Raw genomic sequence first — 21826 nt, 5'->3', positions numbered from 1 at the left:
GCATGTGTGAACCACTCAATAAACTCTTGGTGCCTGGTGGTTTGAGCTTTAAAATCCCAACTGTAACTACAAATTTGCATGCCAGGACATTCACATTAGGCAAGGCAGCTAGGATGGGAATCTGGCAAAAGGCCTAGAGAGAAACTAAATAGAGCCTATCTTACATTTGTATGTTTTTATAATTTCATGGGATTTGGATGATTCGGGGAAAACTCAGAACCATTGCCAGATACCGAATTCTCAGGGTTTCACTGAGTCATTGTCACTGATGGTGGAGTGTTCTCATTACAAATGCTGCTGAGCCCTACAGACTTACATCCAAGGTGTGTGTAGACAGTGATTGCCTTCAGATTTGATCAGATTCACTTGGAATAGGATGGAAGATATGTTTTAGTCAGCTTTTTCCGCTGCTGTGATTAGAAGACTTGACCAGCACAATTGTAGAGGAGGAACAATATACTTGGGGGCTGGCTCACAGTTTCAGGGGTCTCAGTACATAGACAGCAGGCTCCATTCCCTTGGGCTTGAGGTGAGGCAGAACAACATGGTGAAAGATGTGGTGGAAGAATTGGCTCACATGAAGATCAGAAGCAGAGAGAGACTCTCCAGATACAAAATATATAACCCAAAGGTACACCCCCAATTACCCACCTCCTCCAGCCACACCTCACCTGCCTTCAGTCACCACTCAGTTAATCCCATCAATGGATTAATTCACTGATCAGGTGAAGGCTCTCATAACCCAATCATGTATTTTTCTCTTCTGAACCTTCTTGCATTGTCTCACACATGAACTTTTGGGAGACACCTCAAATCCAAACCATAACAAAGTATTATTATCTTTTGGCTATTATCAACGTATGTAGGCAATATAATATAAACTTGAAAAAGTCTAAATGGCTAGGGGTGTAGCTCAATGGTAGGACATATTCTTAACATGTGCGAGGCCCTGGATTCAATCCCCAGGACCCAGAAAAAAATAGTCTTAATAGCACTGAAGGATTATAATGAAAAACATTCTCAATTTACCCTTCTCTATTTTCAGTCCTATTCCCCAAAGGCAATATTTTCCTCTTTTTTTAGCTATTTCTTGATTTATTAATTTTAGACATTATTAGCTTTCTGTTAAGTTACATAAAGGTGTATCACCTTTAGAATCTTCCCATTTTATTTATTTATATATATATATATACATATGAACATATGTATGTGTATTTTTTTTTCAGTTGTCAATGGACCTTTATTTTCTTTACTTATAGGTGGTGCTAAGAATCAAACCCAGTGTCTCACATGCTAGGCAAGTGCTCTACCACTGAGCCTCAACCCCAGCCCCTAGAATCTTCCCATTTTTACTCTCCCCATCTTAAAATAGTTGCATTACAATTTTTGTTAAATTAATTTTTAGTGTTTACATTATTATGACTATGTAAATATTGTTTACTACTGAGCTAGACAGTACATCATGATTACCTTTGTTTGCTCTTCTGTACAGTGTTTTGCTTTTTTTCTGAAATTAACAACTGCCTCTCTTTCTTTTGCTGTGAACCGATTACTGATTCCTCACAGGCCAGGCAACAGATCACTCTCAATTACGCTTCTTTCCTGGAAGACCTGTCTCCTAAAGCCTCCTTCTTCTAAGGTGGCTGTCCTGGGCCTCCTGCATAGCTGTCATTCCTAGGGCTTCCCACAACTGTGCCCTTTCATTTTCTCTCTCATTGATTTGACAACCAATGTTATGCTTTCTAACCTGAGCATCCAAGGAGATTTTTGTCAAAGCTTTGCAAATGATAAGAGAACTTTTAAATTATGAATTTTCATTTCAAAAGCAATATCTTTCCTACCCCTATAAACTCAACTCCTGTAGTGATCATTTACAACTGAAAAATACTTCCTAGATTAAGACAGGCTTTAGTTTCTTAACCTATAGTTACTATAACTGAGCTCACCAGGAATATTCTTAGAGAAATATGGTAGTATCTGTCCCTTTATAGGAGATCATTTGTATACTGCTCATGTGAGGAGCACCATCTTAACAGAAGGTAATGGCCCCCTAACTGTGCCCTCTGGCCTCCAGCTTCAGTGGATGGAAGGCAAAGCTTGTTGCAGGAATGGAGGAGGGTTTTGTCACCCAGACATTTAGCTGCCCTACCTCTACGTGCAGCTGGCCTTAATAGGTACTGCTAGCTAGCATGCAGTACAGGTACATGCACACACACATACACGTACCTATTAACCATTTCTTTCTCTTTATACCTTTACCCTTCATTGAAATTAATAGCTACTCCCATTCTTGTAGGCTGGAAAGTCCAACTTTGAAGTGTTCTGTCCTTCCTGTGGGCCTAATCAATTGTTATCCATCAAACAAAAAAAAAATTTTTTTATTGGTACTAGGGATTGAACCCAGAGGTGCTTAACCACTGAGCCACATCCCCAGCCCTTTTATTTTTTTAAATAATTTTTATTTTAGTTGTAGTTGGACACAATACATTTATTTTATTTATTTATTTTTATGTGGTGCTGAGGATTGAACCCAAGGCTTCGCCCATGCTAGGGGAGCATTTCTACCATTGAACCACAACCCCAGTCCCCTTTTTATTTTTTATTTTGAGGCAGGGTCTCACTAAGTTGCTTTGGGCCTCACTAAATTGCTGAAGCTGGCTTTGGAACTTGCAATCTTCTTGCCTCAGCTCCCAAGTTGCTGGAATCACAGGTGTGCACCACCAAGCCCAGCAAACAATTGGCATTTTTCTTAAACGTTTAATTTTAGAATAGCTTTACAGAAAAATTATGAAGATAGTTTAGCAAAGCCCCATATATTCCAAACCTAGTTTCCCCTATTATTAGTGTTTTCCATTACCATGGTAAATTTGTCACAACTAATGATCCAATATTGATACATAATTATTCATTAAAGCCCACACTCAGTTATTATCAAAACTTCAGATATTTTGTTTTTACCATTTTTTTTCTGTTCCAGGATCCAGTCTGGGTTATCCAATCATACTTTGAGTCATCCAATACTGTAGGTTCCTCTTGGCTGTGACAGTTTGTCAGACTTCCTTGTTTGTGATGACTTTTGACAATCTTGCAAGTGTACTGATCCAGTATTTTGGGGAGTGATCTTTAATTGGGATCCATCTGATGTTTTTGTCCTGATTAGACTGGGGTTCTGGGCTTGGGGAGGAGACCACAGCTGTGGGAGACCAGCCTTGCACATGATTGAATCACACTTCCTGGCTGGGTGCTGAGGTGCTCAGTCCCAGAAATGTGGCAGAGCTTTCCCCACCCTTCTTGGGTTCCAGGGACTGGTGTCTCATGCATGGGTGTGTCTTGCTACAGCCCCATGGGTGGAGCTACGCTCATCTGTTTCTTTGTAATATAACCCCTTGCCCTGTTTAGAATAGAATGTTCCATGGAAGTGCCTTGTGTGTGTCCCCTTCTCAGTGCCTTTGCGTGTGGTCTACCCAGGTGTCAGTGAACCTGCTGACAGTGGACATCATGAAGATAGACCCAGCCCCCTGACCCCTTGTGTGTGTGTGTGTGTGTGTGTGTGTGTGTGTGCTGTCTCTTGCTCTCTCTCTTTCTGCGGACCCTTAAAGTCAGAGGAGCCGTCACAGCGACCCCAAAGAAAAAGGTATTTGTGTCTCTTGTGTGGTTATTTTGTGCAGCCCAGTCAGCCCAGTTTCCCTGGAGTGACCCCTGAGCCTTTTAGTCACGAAAACGAAACCCGGCACACAGCTCCATTTTTATCACACCTTATCAGAGTTACACACTATCAACATGACCTGTCACTGTTGATGTTAACTTTGGTCACCTGGCTACAGCAGTGTTTGTCCACTTTGTAGTTCCTCTTTTGTACCTCTTTCCTTATTTTACCCTTTGGGAAAAAGTGTGTGCAGCCCACAATTAAGGAGTGAGGATTTATGTACCCTCTGCTTTGAAGATGGATTAGCTACATAAATTATTTTCAATTCTTCTGCTTGGGAGATTGATTTATTCTCTCAGTCATTTACTTATTCAGTCATTTGCTTATATCAGTATGGACTCAGTGGGTATATATTATATGTTGGGTTTCCATCCAATACTACTTTGTTTATTTTGTTGTTCAAATTGTTCTAGCTTTGGCCATTGGCTGCATTGGTCCTGTATCCTTTTCACATCCCATAGTGGTATGTTTGCTTTGTTTTTGAGCACTTCCTGACTTTCTGGCACTATGAGATGTTCCAAGCTCATCTTGTATTCTTTACATACCTGATTTTATAATTAATTTTTTCAAATTAATTACCATTTCATAACTCAGAACCCAGAAATAAATGTTAATCAAAAATTCTCCAAAGTATCTGCTCCCCCTTTTCTAACACCTTACCTTTGTTGAAATATAAACCACTGCCAGAACCTCAAGAATTTCCTTCTGTTTCCCTCACTTCTCATCCACCTTGTTCCTTGTCAATTTGACTGGTTTTTGAATGTTTGCCTCTTTCTCCCTCCTATTACCATGCTCAGCTCAGACACTTGCGCCTCACAGGATTGCTATAAAATCCTTCTGTCTGCATGGCTTCCTATGTCCACTTCACTGATACATCCACCCTTTTCCCTTCTGCCATTTGCCATAAAATATGTAGTAGCTTTTTTGCCATAAAACATGTGGTAGCTTTTTGGCCCTGCTCAGATTGGCATCTGTGGTCTTCTCAAATAGGGCCCTACACAGCTGTATTTCTAAGGATAGCCCCACCATGGGCGTTCTGCCCTGGCCACTCTGAAATCCTGGGACCTGGGCCTAGGATTCTTAGCCTGGAGAACTCTAACTTCTATCCTCAGCCTGTTGAAGGCAGCATAGGGCCACATCTTCAACCCTGCATGCTCTCTGGCCTCTACTTAAACCCCTGTATAGCCCTACAGTTGTGGATCTGTCTGTCCTGTTAGATGGGAAGCCTCTTACAGGCAGAGACCTATCTGTCTTATTAGCCTTTCTTCCCCTAGTGGTGCCAGGCCCAGAATCTTACATTCAGAGGCAGTTTCAAGACTGCTAATCTAATGGAAGTACTCATACCCTGTACTAATATGCCTGTTGTTCTGCTGCCAAACACCAGAGGGCACTGTTAACATGTTGACCAAGAAGATTCTAACCCTTTAGACCTGAAAAGATAAAAGCCTTATGAAAAGTTTGCTTCTGTTTTTGGAATTGCATGGCACTTATTGCTCCTCATTTTTTTTTTTTTTTTTGGTTTTTTTGTAAACTATACTTCTGTTGGGTTTAGATACTAGTATAAATGTACTACTGATAAGGCAAAAGGATCACAGCCTCAGCAACTTAGTGAGACCCTGTTATAAAGTAAAAAATAAAAAGGGATGAGTGGGCTGGGGTTGTGACTCAGTGGTAAAGCGCTTGCCTCAAATATGTGAGGCATTGGGTTCAATTCTCAATACCGCATACAAATAAAAAATAGAGATCTGTCAACAAAAAAAGTGGGGAGGATGAGGATGTAGTAAAGTGCCTCTGAGTTCAATCTTCAGTAGCAGGGAAAAGAAAAAAAAAAAAAGGCTACTAATGATACTTCCACCACAGGTCAAATCCTCAAATAAGACTGCCCATGGGGCTGGAGTTGTGGCTCAGTGAAAGAGTGCTTGCCTCCTAAGGGTGAGGCACTGGGTTTGATTCTCAGCACCACATATAAATAAATAAAATAAAGGTCCAACAACTAAAAAATATTAAAAAAAAAAAAAAAGACTGCCCTTATTGTTTCTCCAGACCCAAAGTAGACTTCCTAACCCCAGGAGCCCTCCCACACTAAAAATGGTGACTGCTAGTCTCAAGGGAAATATGTTTCTATGTTTCTATTCCTCTTCTGCCCTACCCTCTTACCACAGTCACACACACATACACAAAAGCACATGCACACGGAAACACATGCTCACTCACATCAGGACATCTGGGTAGGGGTTCAAAAGCCCAATCCACGTGGGCAGAGCAACAGGTTGCTATGAAAAAGAGTGCCTCCACTGGCCCTGACCCCAGGGGCACGTCAGTTCCCTGTATGCTCCCAGGCAGGCTGGAAGTGAATCACAGCATCATGGGGCCCCAGATGTGAGAAGGTTGCCTTGTGACCAAGCAAGTGAGCCCCATTCCAAAGGATCTAACTATTTTTCAAAGGTTTCAAGCTTTGTACATGTTTTTAAAAAATCAACATGCAATTGGAGGCCATAAAATAAAGAGTTGATGTTTACAAACACACACATACACACAAATATCATACTCATCACACACACACACACAAAAAAAAAAAAAAAAAAAACTTGCCCTTTTGTTTGTTGTTATTGCTGGGAATCGAACCCTTGATAAGCAAGTGCATTACCCACTACTGCTGAGCCACGTCCCCAGTCCTAATACCCTTGCCCTTTAATCTTCCTAGCAAACCCCCTCTGGGGCCCTGAGCAGTGAGCCAGCATGAGGCCCGGATAGAAGAGGTGAGGCCCAGGAGCGCCCCACTTGTCTTTGGTGTAACTGGCTCCTTGACCCTGCTCTGCATGCTCATGATAAACAGGAAGGCATCTGCAGCCATCAGTGTCCATCCCTCTCAGAGCATCTGAGACCTGTCTGAGCCATCAAAGCCAGACAGGAGCATACTGAAGGGGACACCAACCTCTCCACAACAATTCCCCATTGTGTTCCAACCCTTGAAAATCATGGATTTGTAAACAGGCCCTTACATTTAGACAGATCCTGCCCTGGCTTTGTGCTGGGGTGTTGTTTTTTCTTCCCTGAACAATGTGCTTTCCAGTAGGTCTAGCCGTTCACACCATTGTCTGAGACCCTTGGACTACAGGAAACAGCTCCAGATTTTTATCAGCTGGGGCTGGCGGGTGAGATCATGTCCATAAAGCAAGCTGCTGGTTTGACACATCATTCTTCTATACCTTTATCTGTGAGAGCAGAGCCTGCCTTGCCCTCCCAACAGGCCATTCTGGGCTTCAAGTGTCCTTCCATTTGATGTCAGACAGAGTCTGCTCTAGCCCCCTGTCCATTCACTCTGGTGTCCTATCAATAAGCCCTCAGCAATCTGCCTGCCCTGATTGTCCCTCTTTGCCTAGTGGAAGTGAAATATTCATGGCAGTGAAATAAGCACCATTGGTTGTATTAGGATGCACTTTGCAGGGCACACACCTGTAATCCCGGTGGAATGGAGGCTGAGACAGGAGGATCATGAGTTCAAAGCCAGCCTCAGCAACTTAGTGAGACCCCGTCTCAAAATAAAACATAAAAAGGGCTGGGGATGTGGCTCAGTGGTTAAGTGCCCCTGGATTCAATCGTTGAAACCAAAAAAGAAGGATACGCTCTGGGCATCTTCCTCCATGGGATAAAGTTCAATATTGGTCACTTGAATCTCCACATCAGCATACTATTATCTGGAGGCCTGGTCAGAGGAGAGGAGAGCTCCACATCCCTTACAAGTTTCCCCTGGAGACTACAACAGTTCCTATCCCAAGTGGAGAACAAAAAAAAAATTTTTTTAACTACATTGAGGAACTGAAATTTCCTTAATGAAACTCCAGCAGAGAAAGTGAAAGGCTTCATTAGAATACCACCCCTAAGGGAGAGGGACCCAGCATAACAAATGTAGGTGGGGGCTGAGCAGTGAGAAGTGGGCACAGGACCAGAGCTGCCTTGCCTCACCCCACCCCATATACCAGAGGGGTGGGTAAGTCCGGAAGAGGAGCCAGGGTGGGGTCCCAACAATCCCCAAGTTCCTTATCAGATATTGTGTTCAAATCCAGCCCTGCCCAGTCCTTTCTCTCCAAGTTTGTAGTCTTGGAAAACCCTGGGGATTTGTTCTCGGTGTGTGTTAAACTTTCTCCTCATGGAATCCTCTGCAGCCCAGGACCTGGGTAAGGCTGGGGTGGGCTCTTAATCCAGATGGAAAGTGGACTATTTCTGGGCAATTTTCTCCTAGCACTGAGAATATGATGTGGCTGGCCAGAGAAGCCTCAGTTTGCTGACTGGGAGAGGTATATGAGCCCCTCCAGGCCTAGAGGGCAGCCTGGCGAGAGACAATTCAGGATCCTAGTGGCCTCTATGTGCCCCCCTTTCCAATTTTAGGAGTATCTAAGACTTGACCTCAAGCTTAGCTAAATGAAAGGGAAGCAAGACACCATTTGAGAAAACAAAAAGGATGTTTTTCTCCCTTATTCTGACCCTTCCCTTCCCCCAACTTTCCTGAGAAATTTCTCTGTTGAATTGCAAGACAACCACAGGCTTGGGATGAATCTTGGCCATGCCCTCAAAGGACCATGCCAAACACAGGAGGGGCTGGAAGTTAGGTTGGGAATGCAGGCTGGGTGTGGGAGGATGGGTGTAGGAGACAGAATCAATTATAAGTGTTGGCAGACTGGTAGCTTGGCAGCACTGTCCCTGAGGTGGCAGGTTCTACTCTGATGAAAACCATAGGAAACAAAAACATGATTGAAATCTGGGAGGTCTGCGCCTCTAGAGTTTACAGGCTTTGGGGGCAGAGATTAACAAATTAATCTCACATGTAAAGGGAAGGAATTAACTAATCAGCACTTTTCCAAAGTATGCTCTTCAGAACATTAGAAGTATGAGATGTTAGCTGCGAAAGAAAGAAAGAAAGAAAGAAAGAAAGAAAGAAAGAAAGAATGAATCAAGTTTTGGAGAATCGTAGAACATATAGTAGGTACACAATAATTGCAGACCGGCACAGGATTTCTCGGTGCTTTCATGAGGCAGGCAGTATACAGCTTTGTGGAGGCCAAGGAGGCAGAATTCCCTAATTTGACCTTGAAGACCTTGAGATCATAGAGAATCTCCTGGGGTTACCCTTTCATAGGACACCATTTGGGAAATGTTTAACTAGTCTTTTTGTCTAAGTCTCTTTCCAGCTCTAAACCTGTTTGGGAAATCATGAAACAGAGGCCCACCAACCAGGGGAAGTACCAGACTTAGAGGAAAAATGTGCAAGAGGAAGATAGAGAGAGGGTAAAATTGCTGAAGCAGGAAATAAGAGTCAAGACAGAGGCAGAAGGGGGACTGAGAACCAGGGAGAAGTCTGGGCCGAGGGGTCTTCAGAGAATAGGTGGTAATGATGCCTGGGAGGAGAGGTACTCGGCTGCCCCAGGAAGAGCAGTGCTTGATGAGAGATGGGGCAGTGGGGGTCTCGTTTGCACATCCTTCCAGGCCAGCACCAAGTGGGTACTCTGATGCCAGGCCAACACCAAGTGGGTACTCTGATGATGCCTCTCAATCTGTGGGCGATAGCTCAGGAGGGGAAACAAGACTTCAGGTCCTGTCAGGCCTCAGTATTTTGGAGGGATAGGAGGCCAGGCTCCAGGGCCCAACTGCAAGTTGGGACCCATGACTGAGTCTTCTGTTGAGCCTCCTAGACTATAGCAAAAATAGAGGGGCCCAGGGCCATCTCCCTAGCAAGATAGGGTGATATCTCTCTTATCTTTGAAGTGCTTCCGTGGTTTTTCACCTATTCCCAGCACTAGTGGAGTCGGATAAGGGGCATAATGTCACTGGGGGAACAGGGACCATGGTCAGAGAGTCTTCTGCAGTGTGCCCAATAGGTCAGACTCTTAGGGCCTCTCCTTCTCCCCAGGAGCTATGGCCCCCACAGCCCAGCCCAGCCCAGCCCAGGCATGAATTTGGTGGCCTTAATATACATTGGTATGTGACTTGGGATGAAGGCGGCACCAGGCCAAGTATAGCTATTACAAATGTCAAGTGTTGTGAAAAAGTAGCAGAACTGCCTACGTGCCTGGCTGACCTTTGCCAGCCTTTCTCCCCCCTCTCCCCCCCAAGATCCTCCTGAAGTTCCAAGAAGGTCAAATTTTACAAGACCTCAGGTCAGGACTTTTCCTAATTTAATGAGCAATCCCAGCTTTATAGACAAAGTCCTCTGGCTCCTTCCTTCCCCTACTACCCATCTCCCTCTCTGCCAGAAAATACCACCCAAGGTTATGGGGACCTTTTCCCTCGAGGAAGAGGTAGAGTGGCAGATGCATCAATCAATTTAGTACAGAAATATACAGATATAATAACAATATAATTATGTGATATAAATATTAACTTCATCCCTTTCCTGGGAGGCTCTTGCTTTCCTCACTAGAACTCAGGGCTGCCACAACAATAAAAATAACAATACAAGAAGTATACTCCAAAGACAGAGAAACCACAAGGCCCATCTCAACATAGGAACACAAAAATAGAATTCATACATAGAGGGCATTTCCAGGTATTAACAACACAGTACCATGGAAGGGGGGCAATTGGTAGAAGCTGTCCATATTTTCCCAAATACAGATATACAATGCTCCCTCCGTTTTCCAGAGTCACTTCCCCAGAGGACCTGGCTTGGAGCTTACCAAGCCTAAGCCCAGCCACTGAGAGCCTGTTTGTCTCTTTCTGGCTTCCCAGGGATAGAGGGCAGAGCCGGCTGCAGCTCTGACCCCCCTCCCCCCACCTCCCCGAGATCTGCACTCTCTCCTCCACCTCTTTCATCTCTGTCTCCTCTTCCTTCTTTCTTCCACCATCCCCTCCTCTGTTTTTACCTGCTCATATAGCAAGACAGCACCCCAGGCAGAAAGGATTCTCAAGATGTTGTTAGATTAACCTCAGTGCTTCTAGTACACTTGCCATATAATCAAAGGGAAGGGGTGGGGGCTGTTTCAGATTCCCATACTCTGGTGGTGTGAGGGTGAGGGAGAGAAAACCCAATGCCCTTCAGGATTGAGTTGCAGTGGGGCAGGAAGCCTAATTTGCTGTTTCTTTTTCCTCCTTTGTTTCTTCATCTTGGTTTTTGGAAGGAAGGAATCTCAGAGTTGATGCCCTTGTCTCTTGTTAGTTTTGTGCGTCACTAACTTGTTCATGTGCAGGCTGGGAACAACTTTTCATTTAGTTATCCTCCTCCTCCTCCTTTGTGCTCCCCAGACTAAGAAACTGCTGATGGCAAAAACAACTCCCCTACATGCCCAAGCAAAATGTAACCTTGCCATCTGAGCCTCATCCCCAAGAACCAGCAGGACTTACAGTTCTTAGCAGCTATTCTCTCTTCTTAAAGGAAAAAAAAAAAAAAAAGAGGGCTGGGGATGTAGCTCAGTGGTAGAGCACTTGCCTAGCTCACTCACAAAGCTCTGTGTTCATCCCTAGCACCAAAAATAATTTTAAAAAAGACTTGTAAAATAACCCTTACTTAGCAGAAAATAGAGATTTTTAGGGAACATCTGACCTTCCCAATATGGCTCCTGAATTAATTGATGCCATCTTGAGTCCTTGAGGACACCTGGGCCTGGATCCACAGCCCATCCTATGGTCTTTCTCTCTCCATCTTGATAACCTGTCAATTTTCTGTGGCTCTGGCCAAAGCCCTGACCCCAATCCTGACTTCAGGCTGTAGCTTGCAAAGACTCTACATTCCTACCCTTCTGTATTGCCCTGGGAAAGACAGCCCACTCCTCCCATCCCCAACTCCTCTTTCTCATCTCTAATCCAGAGATGAGGACTAACATTTCCTTCTCCCTGATCCTCATCATGGGACCCTGATGGCGAGGAAGGGGAATCCCATCAGGAGATGTGGCCATTCCAGCCAGAAACCTGGCATAACACTTCCGGGCCTGAAGAAAGAAGGTCACGCTGTGAGAACCCTCTCCCCAATTTATAAAGTGAGGCCTAAGACCTTGACCACCCCTAGGTCTCAGAAATCCACACCTCTATAATTCTGAGATACAGGAGAGGTCGTGGGCAGTAGCAGGGAAATACCAAGACATCAGGGCATGAAGAGGGTAAGGTACTGCTGCTCCAACTCCTCAACACCTCCACTTGCCCTCCCCAACCTGGTCAGGGTAGGCTCTTCCTAACAGATGCTAGGTCAAGCAAAGAAGAGGCCACTTCTATTCTCTTCTAGATGCCTGAGGGCCTCTGCCCAGATATCTCCTAGAGCCACCCACTTTGAGGGTCACTCAGAATAGCCATTGTTCTGAAGGCTGGGAAAGAACCACCCAACCCTCTTGCCTCTGGGCATACCCGGAAATGTATTCCGGAAGCCAGGCCATCTCTGAGAACAAATGGCAGGCCCCTTGGGGCTGCCAGGGGCCAAAGGGTGCCAGCTCCAGCCTGAGAATGAGCGCATAAAGAAGGGCAGGGAACAGGCCTCAGGCACGGGGCCCCTCCCTCAGGCCCCCAGTCTTTCCTATGGGTAGCAGAGATTCTCATCTCTAAGAGGCAGTCAGGCATCCTGGCGCCCCTTGCCCTAGCTGGGTAGGTAGGAGATTCTGGGGGTTGCTGCTGGGTTCCCTGGCCTAACCTGACCACCCCTTCCACGTCTACGTGGCTTCCACCTCCCGTGGCGTTCGGTTGCGCTCAACCTGCATCCGGCTCTTCACTTTCTTGCCCAACTCCAGACCTGCCCAGCTCTTGCCTTTGGCCTGCTTCCCCCGGCTCCGGAAGGAGCCTGAGCGCTCCCCAGTGCCTGGACACCACACACGCTCACAGTACTCATCCACCCGGGGCAGGTTAGCGAAGCCAGTGAGCTGCAGAATGTCCTTATACCAAGCCTTGGGTAGGGTAGAGGCCAGGCCTCCCCTGGCAGGGGGCTCCTCCAGTGTTGGCTTCCGAGGGAACAGACTGTCCAGCTGAGTAGCGGCAATCACCTCCAGAGTCAGACGGACCACAGTCTGGGAGAAGCCATGCTCTAGCGTTGTGCAGGTGTAGGTACCGGCATCGAGGCGACTGAGCCTGCGGAACAGCAGCCCCTGCTCCATTTGCAGGACCCGCTCATCTGTCTTTACCTGCCAGGCAAGTGGGAAGGCACAGGGGACATGAGCACAGTGTGGGGCAGGATGGGTACTGTCAGCTTCTTCGCCCCCTACTTCTCCATCTTGAGGGCCCAGTGTGTATGTCCTTCCCCTTGCCCATTATCTTCCCTGTCCAGAAGGGGACCAGCAGGTTGGCAGGTTGGCCTCTAGACTACAAGTTAATTGAGGGCAGGGCCTTACCTTCCTATGGTCCAGGAAAGAGCCTGCAAAGGGTTTTGTTTGTTTGTTTCAATAATATGAATGGCTGGTGTCTCCCCAAATCAGAGACCCAGGTATCAAACTTGGCCTTGAAGAGCCCTTGCACACATACACAGGAAGCAGACAGGCTAGAGAGATATTTTTCTTTTTTCTTTTAAAAAAAATTTATTTATTTATTTATTTATTTATTTTGGTACCGGGAATTGAACCCAGGTGCACTTAACAACTAAGCCACATCCCCAGCCCTTTTTTGTATTTTATTTAGAGACAGGGTCTTACGGAGTTGCTTAGGACTTTACTAAGTTGCTGAGGCTGTCTTTGAACACACAATCCTCCTGCCTCAGCCTCCTGAGCTGCTGGGATTATAGGCATGGCCACTGTGCCAGCTTATAAGCGTACTTCTGAGCTTTTACTCTGGGGCAAGGAAAACTTCTTCCTCTCCACATGTACATACACACACACACACACACACACACAGAGCACACTGGGCCTTCCCTGTCTTAATTTTTCCTGTTTTCTCCTGCCACAGCACTAAGCTGATAGCCCCAGCCTGGGGTGCCCACTTCAGTGTAAGAGGTGGGAATGCAGCTCCGGTCCCAAACCATCTCTCTGAATCCTGTTCGGGCTTTAGTCTGTACATCTGGGCTGAGGATGCACTGCCTGGGTGGTTAGTGTTGTGTAACTTCATCTTGTTGTCCCGCCCCCAACCCCAGGGAGTCTCCTCAGTGCCCAACCCAACAGCTGGCCCAAGGCTGGCCTCCCCCAGTTCCCAAGCTGGAGGGACAGTCCCTCCTATAACCAACCCCCTCTCCCCTCCTCTTTCCTGTGGGAGAATGGTTGGTTCCTCACCCTGCCCACCCCACTCAGCCTTAGGCCCCAGACTGAAGCCATCTCCAGGAGTTGACAGAGACCTTTCCCATGGGGGAGGAAAGGGCCTGGCCATATAGCTGGTCTCCCAGGAGGAAGTGTAGGACCAGAAATGGAGGGAGGTGGCAAGGTCCAGTAGTCAGGGAGGTACCCAAGCCTAAGGCAAAGGAGGACTGAGAACCCCTGGGGAAGAGATTTCTTCAAAGCTGAGCCATATGTGCAAACACAGGGGACTTCCAGACCACACCAGACCCCTCTTCCCTCTCTGCTACCCACCTCTTAGACTGGGGGAGTTCCAGCTATATATGTCCTAGATTCCCAGAGACAGAAATAGGGGTACTTCCTCCTAGGTACTGTAGGGGCCTAACACACTTTTCTTAGTTGATCTTAGCAGATTACCACCAAAAACCCTTCCTAGGGCTCAGGGCTTGGGATTCAGGTAGGGAGGTAGGGTTTGGAGGCAGGGTCTTCACTCACCTGGTCAGGTCCCTCATCCTCTGGCCTCTGCAAGAACCAGCGCACAGCAGCCTGGGGAGACTTGGGCAGGCACTCCAGGAAGGTGCTATTGTGTTCTGTGCCATAGACCCTGGTGGTCACCAGTCCTGAAGCTTCCTCTGCATGGAGGACCAAGCTGGCTTAACATGGGAACTATGGAACCCAGGCCCCCAGGGCCACCAACTGATTCCTGCATCCCACCAGTATGATAAAGACCTAGGCATCCATTGAACCCCAAGCCAGTCACTGTACCCCGCACCCATGAGCTGACTAGAGCTGCATAAATAGGAAACTGAGGACTGTCACAACAGGACCAGTCTGAGGTCACACTTCACAGGAATAGAGCCCAGACCACAGGATGGGTAGGAGCCCTGTTAGGGCGCCCATACCCACTGCCACTCACCATTCTGGCCATGACCCAAGCATTGTAGGGCAGGGTTGCCGTGCCGGATGTCCTGTCGGCGGAACCGACGCTTGCCAGGGCTGGGGCGGTAGCGGGTACAGGAGGTACCATCCCAGGCACAGTATGGGTCTCGGGCCAGGCAGCACTCAGCACAAGCACTTCCATAGGTCTCACACTGGTGCAGTCGCAGCTGAGCCATGCCCAGCTGAGAGCCCACATACAGCATTTGCTGGGGAGAGACACAGGCAGAGCCCATGGTGAGCCTGGGCTTAACTAAGGAGCATCCAGACTCTCATTTCCCTTGGGTTTCCTGAGACCCCTACCATTTTCAGGAAGTCTTCCAGAACCTCTTGGATTTATTCACAGAAATAAAGATGTTTGTCATCTACCTGCTCTATATAGAGTGGATGGGGCAGGTCCGGGGTCTTTTCTCTAAGGGACTTCTCCAGGCCATCCCTGCTACTGACCTTTATCCTGTACCCCACTGGCCTTTTCTTACTGACCTCTGATTTCAGAGGTGCACCTTGCTGTAAGCAATCCCAGTATAAAAGTTGGGATTTAAGGCTCAGTGGTAGAGCATGCACAAGGCCCTGGGTACAATCCCCAGTACCACACACACAAAAGACAGTTGGGATTCACCAAGAGGTAAACTGGGGCATACATGGTATTTGCCACTTGCAAAAGGACATATATCAGGCCTCTAAAATATGGTTCCCTTGCCAGGTGTGGTGGTGTATGCCTGTAATCCCAGCAAGTCGGGTGGCTGAGGCCAGCCTGGGCAATTTAGCAAGACCTTATCTCAAAATAAAATTTTTAAAAAGGGGCCAAGCACAATGGCACATGCCTGTAATCCCAGCGATTGGAAGGCTAAGGCAGGAGTATCGCAAGTCCAAAGACAACCTCAGCAACTTAGGTCTTAAGCAATTTAGCGAGACTCTGTCTCAAAAAAATAAAAAGGGCTGAGGGTAGGGCTCCGTGGTTGAATGCCTCTGGGTTTAATCTCCAGTACCAAAAAACTAAAAAATTTTAAAAATGAAAACAGGCCAGACATGGTGGTAAACACCTGTAATTTCAGTGACTCTGGAGGCTGAGGCAAAAGGATCACAAGTTTGAGGCCAATCTCAACAATTTAGCAAGACCCTAAGCAGCTTAGTGAGACCCTATCTCAAAATTTTTAAAAAAATAATAAAAAGGGCTGGGGATTTAGTCAGTGGTAAAGTACCTCTGGATTCAATCCCCAGTACCTAATAATAATAATAATAATAATAATAATAATAATAATAATGTAAAAAATAAAAAGGGGGTAGGGTGAGGGTGTAGCTCAGTGGTTAAAGAACTTTCCTAAGTGTGTGCAAGGCCCTGGGTTCAATCCCCAGATTGCAATAAATAAATATAAATAAATAAAATGGCCATTAGCCCCACCCACACTTTAAAAATAAATAAATAAATAAATAAATAAATAAGGATAGGGTATAGCTGAATGGTAAAGTGTTCAATCCCCACTACCAAAAAGAAAAAAAAATTCCAGATTTTGTTTCCGAGCAAGTATCAACTCCCTTAAGAACTGGCCTTTGTAGATCTCTCCCTATCTGAACATGACCTTGGCACCTGTCATTGTCCACAGCTTCATGCATGTGAAACCCAGCACCCAACTGGACACAGCCCTTGTTGCAGAGCCTAATCAGGCTTGCCTGGCACCATTCTCCAGCAGACTAGGGTAGTTCTCAAGGAGGCTGCAGCCAGGGCAGGAGACAGGGAACACATGAGGAGTCAGGCAGCTGCCCTTACCCTTTTGACAGAGATCTCCATTTCAGTGATGGGTGTTGGCACCTGGGGAAGGAATAGGCTGTCAGCATGGGCATAGCGTAACAAGAACTTCCCCCGCATTCCACATTTTAGTCTCCAACGCCAGCCCAATCGGTGCACACCTTAGCAACTGAAGCTGGACAGTCTTTTCTAGACATTGGGTTACAAAAAGGCCCCTTATCCCAGCTGGCCTCCAAGTGGGAGGGTTGGCTAAAAGCTCAGAGTTCCAGTGTCCACTCCCATGGCCCTGTTACCCAGGAATAAGGCAGCTGTTACAAATCACACATCTCATGTCAGCAGGCACAATAGTTCCCCAAACACAGACGGTGCCCTGTCTGAATCTACAGAGGGGTTAACAGAACCCTTGGGGACTTGGAATCTCAGCCACTTCCTCACTGTGACTTGAGCCCAGTAGGGCTTTGTCAAGGGTGCTCACTGTGGCCAAACCTCCCTGGGGAACCCTAGGTACTTTCAGTCCACAGACTGCAGCGGCAGGTCCCCCAGTCATTCTGAAGCATCAACCAGGCCTCTGTAGCAGTGTGCCAGTATGTTCTGCTCCTCCCCCAGGCTCCCTCTGGCTTCCCTATAGCCAGTCCCAGACCCAGGGATGGGAAATGCCCTCTGCTCACCTTAAACACCTGGAGCTCCTCCAGAACCACTTCCTCGGGCTCCTCTGAACCTCCTGTCTGGAGGACGATGAGTTTGAGCACAGAGCCTGAGTCTGGGGCAGCAGAAGAGTCATCAATAGGCAAGGAAAGAGCAGCTGGGCTGTCACACACCTCCCCAGCCTGGCCACCTGGATTCAGCCCTCCTACCCGTCCCTAGGAAGATGACATCATAGGTCCCATCTTCTGCCTCCACACGGTCCACCACGATCTGGCTCAGCCGCTGGGCCAGATTAGTCTTGATGAGGACAGGGCGGCCACGCCGAGGCCGTACAGGCCAGAACATGAGTGGGTGGGCACGGGCAAACTGCAGCACCTCATCTGGGTAGTCCTTGGTGCTGCCAAAGGGTCGTCCTGGCTGTGCAGTCATCTTGCTGGGGCACTGCAGGCAACAGCAAAAGGAGCCCTGAAGTACCCTGAGATGCACACCTCTCTTCCCAGCCTGCTCCCCCAACACCTAGGGGCTGCTCTTGGGTTGGAGAGGTTCTCCTATCCCACCACACCTTGCCCCTTCAGCCCAGGCCCTCTGGAGTGCCACCCCAGCCCTGCCATGGGATGCACGTGGCCTCAGTGCTGTTCCAAGAAGAGTCCCTCCTGGCAGCTGCTCAGGCCTCTTTTGCCAGTAGATACTCACCACACCAGGGCGGGGGAAGGGCACCTTTCCCCCATAGGGCCCCCATTGGTGCTGAGGACCATCACGGTGGGCAAAAGGCCCATTGAAGACCTCCCATATATCTGCCATGTGATACACACAGACGGCAAAGCCCTGGAACACGGCGCTGCCGAGGAGAGACAGGGACAGTCAGGCCAAGGTAGCTGTCATGGGTAGGAAGATAGGCTTGCTCCAACGGAAGGACAGAGGGCAACAGAGTTTGCTGAAAGTAGAAACTGAAACACAAGGACACTAAGGCAAAAGCAAAAAGAGGGAGACAGAATACAGAGTCACAGAATCAGGGACAAAGACAGGAACCCATAGCAAGACTGGGGTATGAAAGCAGAGATTCAGCAGAGGGGCTGAAGGGCAGGGGCCAGGGATGATGGGGTCCGGGGAGGCTGCCCACCTGACGGTGCTGAAGAGTGCGTACACCTCCAGGCTTTTCCCTGCCTTGGGCCACAGCAGGAACACATCCTCTGGAACACAGAAGGGCACACAGGCATCATGGCCATTGCCAATGCCCTCACTCACCAGCTCTGAGCCCTCCCCGCTCCCAGAATAAAGGCCTGCCAGGCCACGCCCTTACCTAGCTGGTCAAAGTGGGTCTCAGCACCGCCAGGGCCGGGCACAGAGCAGACCAGCCTGGCTTTGAGGAAGGTGCTCCACTTGTTCACCAGCACCCTCTGGCCACCAGCATCATTCTGAGGGATGGGAGGCCAGAGTCAATCTTGTGTCCCATAAGGATGGGCCCCACCTCCTCCTGCTCCACCCTCATCTACTGGGAGAAGGTATGGATATCAGCTTTATGCTCGCCTCAGTTTCCCCATCTGTGGCAGGGGCAGGTCTGGGAAGGGGGGTGCAGCAGGAGTCTTGAACCTCACCACCCCGTCACAGCTCTTACCACACAGACCCGGCCCACACGGCTGACGGTGACACGCCCTGGGCCACCATCGGGTGAAGGGAGAGTCTCCGAAAAGAAGAAGTACACCTTATCATTATCCTGGTCAGAGTTGTCAGGGATCCGTGTGGCCATCACAAACCGGGGCTCTGAGAGGGTGACAGGGTAATGCTGGTGTGTGTGGGGGTGGCTCACAGGGTAGGATGGGGGAATGAACCCAAAGGACAAGAAGCCGCATGGGGACCCCCACTGGAGACTGGAGTTCCAGGGAATTCAGTGGCCTCTCCTCCCAGCTCCAGAGCCTCCTCTCCTCCCTGTTCCAGGAGCGGGTCCCGGTAGGCCTCACCGTGCAGAAGGTTCTGGTCAGAGTCAGAACGCAGTGCTGGCCGGGGACCCCCACTTCGGAAGATCATGGCCTCGCGTCCCAGGAAGTCAGCAGTGAGGCCTGTGTACAGCTCCCCACCTGGAGAGGGGGTGGGAACAGAATTAGGGGTGAAAGCCCAAGCCCAACAGCCAGGCCCCATCCCTTCCTGCTCCCGCCATCCCTAACCCCACCCTGACCTGGGATCACCCACCTACAAAGGTGCTGGCAAAGGGGCGGCTGGGCTCATGTGGGCATCTCCCCCGTCCACTTTCCACACTGCTGGGCTCCAGGTGGAGCACATGCTATGGGTAGGGAAAATGGAGGGAAGGTTGTCATCTGGGAAAGAAGCATTGGTCTCCCACTCTGGCCATGGCCCTTGAGTGCGTGTGGCTGAAGAGTGGGGGGTGGGCAGAAGGCGCCTTCATTCAGGGCCTCTTGAATGGGGTCATCACCCGAGGACAAAGGCGCCTTTCAAGGGCCTACCCCCTCTGTCTCTACCCAGGCTCAATGGGAAGGGTTCAGGCAGCAAAAAGGAAATGTCACCACTTTCCAGTCTCTCATGGGGCCCGACACAGACTCACCTCCCCACGATGCCCAACTGTGATGAGGGCACAAGTGGGCTGGAAGGCCCCGGTGCCACATGCCAACAGGTGGGTCCGGTTGTGGGGCTGCAGCACCCGCACAAAGTTGGCACACTCCATCTAGCAGGGAGAAGAAAGGGTGAGGCAAAAGGGTCACCCTCTGTTTGGGCCCTGTGGCTCAGCCCTGCTGGGCTGAGCAGCTCTAAGGGAAATGGGGAGGGGTAACATTCTTCACAAACCTCGCAAAGCCCTCAGGATCTGCTCCTAAAACCACCCCCTTCCCAAGTAGAGGCACCCAGTATGACTGCAGGTTATCCTGGGGGTCAGGGTCTGGGACCAACGGGGTTAGGGAACAATCCCTTCCAATAGCACTCACCAGAGGATCTCTTCCCTTTCGAACACATTCCTCCCTCTGGCCTGGCTGGGGCGGCCACAGGACCTGAAACACAGCCTGGTGACCTCAGGTACTCCCCTAACTTCACAGCTTCAGTTCCCCCATCTGACCTTCTACCTGCAGATGCCCAGCTTCCCCCAACGCCCACATTAGTCCATCTCACCTCCCGAGGATCTGGCCATGCCTGGTCTAGGCGCAGAGAGTAAAGGGCATCACGTCCCCCCAGAAAGAGGCGGTCCCGGTACTCATCCAGGTACAGGGACTGGAGGTCCAGAGAGCCTCGGGGGCCCAGAAAGATGGCTGAGCGGTTGGCAGACAGGAGGTCTAGGAGGGAACAGAGGGAGGGGAGTCAGGACCTGCTTCTCAGCCTACTGTTCCAGTCAAGGAATGGAGATGGAGGGTCCAGCTGTGCATTCAGCCACAAAAGCACTCATATCTGGAACATGCTCCCATCCACAGGGCTGCTGGAAGGTTTTGGGGACGTGGCTCCTGGGGGCAAGTGGGACAGGAGGCTCTGAGCCCCCATCCAGCCCAGCCCAGCTTTATAGTCCCTTGATCTTTCGGCTGACGCCTTCCCTCTATAACATGTGCACCCTGCCCAGTCCCCAGGGAAGATGGCCTCACTGGCAGAAATTTAAGCAGCAATCTGGGCAAAGTGCAAGAAGAGCTTGCAGGAAGGGCGGGTGAGTGTGAGCAGTGAGCGAGGCTGGCTGTTGGAGAGGTGGACAGACAGAGGGAACACCTGGCAAGGGCCTAGGTGCAGGCCAGGCCAGGCACGGCCAGGTGGAGTTCCAGCCGCCAGATCAGGGATGTGACCAAAGAGAATTTTCTCCCCTGTAGACTCTGCCCATCCAGGCTCTAGAGATGGAGTGGGGGCATCTGGAGACAGTGGTCCTAGGAATTTAGAATCCTGGTACAGATCCCTGGGGTCTGGAGGTGATGGGCTGTCAAGGGACTAGCAGAAGGATGGGGTAAGAAGGGGACATGGGCCACCCTGGGGAAGGCCCGGAACACCCGGGTTTTCCCTATAGGAGCTTCCTCAGCCCTGCCTCCATCCATCCCCAAACTCAACAGGCTCCTTCACAAAGCCCTCCTCAGCTGAGAGTACCTTGGGGAACTCTCCCTGTTGGGGCTTTTTCTGGTAGCCTGATCTCTCAAAACTACAGCCTCTAGAACAGGATCATTTCCACCCTCAGACTCTCCACGACAAACAATGTCTCCCCCTCAGTCTCCACAGCAGGCCTGTGTCTCCCCAACTCTGACTGGGATTCCCAGTGGAAGGTGATCATCCCCCTTTTTCCTAAGAAGAATCTGCCATGATCCTGGATCTTGGTGACGTTTCCCCCACAGGTCATCAGAGGAGGCTGTGCCAGCTAGGCTGGGATAGAAGAATGCACCCCAGGATGGCAGAGGGGAGGCTGAAATGTCCTCTGGGCTCCTGGATGGAGGGGTGATGATGAAGCCAACTTGTGAAATGGGCTGCTAGAGGCCAGGGAAGCCTGTAATCCCCAGTGGCTTGGGGAGACTGAGGCAGGAGGCTCACAAGTTCAAAGCCAGCCTCAGCAACTTAATGAGGCGCTAAGCAACTCAGCAAGACCCTGTAACTAGATAAAAAACAAAACAAACAAAAAAAAGGGCTGTCGTGTGGCTCAGTGGTTAAGTGCCCCCCTCC

The 21826-nt window shown here is 49.1% G+C and overlaps 1 protein-coding gene across 1 annotated transcript in view; it reads right to left on the bottom strand.

The window, feature by feature from the left end:
* Positions 1-10465: 10465 nt before the first annotated feature.
* The window catches only part of Sema3g (semaphorin 3G), a 12369-nt gene continuing 1008 nt past the window's right edge, over positions 10466-21826 (bottom strand). The window contains exons 2-16 of the mRNA XM_015494464.2: positions 20318-20478; positions 20137-20199; positions 19761-19880; positions 19391-19481; positions 19162-19278; positions 18819-18964; positions 18504-18618; positions 18324-18393; positions 17897-18041; positions 17413-17644; positions 17227-17318; positions 16580-16621; positions 14792-15020; positions 14371-14507; positions 10466-12801 (exon numbers count right to left, since the gene is read on the bottom strand). Coding sequence (XP_015349950.1) covers positions 12337-12801; positions 14371-14507; positions 14792-15020; positions 16580-16621; positions 17227-17318; positions 17413-17644; positions 17897-18041; positions 18324-18393; positions 18504-18618; positions 18819-18964; positions 19162-19278; positions 19391-19481; positions 19761-19880; positions 20137-20199; positions 20318-20478 — 2225 coding nt within the window. The 3' untranslated portion in view covers positions 10466-12336. The remainder of the gene's footprint in view (positions 12802-14370; positions 14508-14791; positions 15021-16579; positions 16622-17226; positions 17319-17412; positions 17645-17896; positions 18042-18323; positions 18394-18503; positions 18619-18818; positions 18965-19161; positions 19279-19390; positions 19482-19760; positions 19881-20136; positions 20200-20317; positions 20479-21826) is intronic.

This window comes from Marmota marmota, unplaced genomic scaffold (genome assembly GCF_001458135.2).
Source record: "Marmota marmota marmota unplaced genomic scaffold, marMar, whole genome shotgun sequence".
NCBI classification, from domain to species: Eukaryota; Metazoa; Chordata; class Mammalia; order Rodentia; family Sciuridae; genus Marmota; species Marmota marmota.
This window is presented reverse-complemented; position numbering and strand designations above follow the sequence as displayed.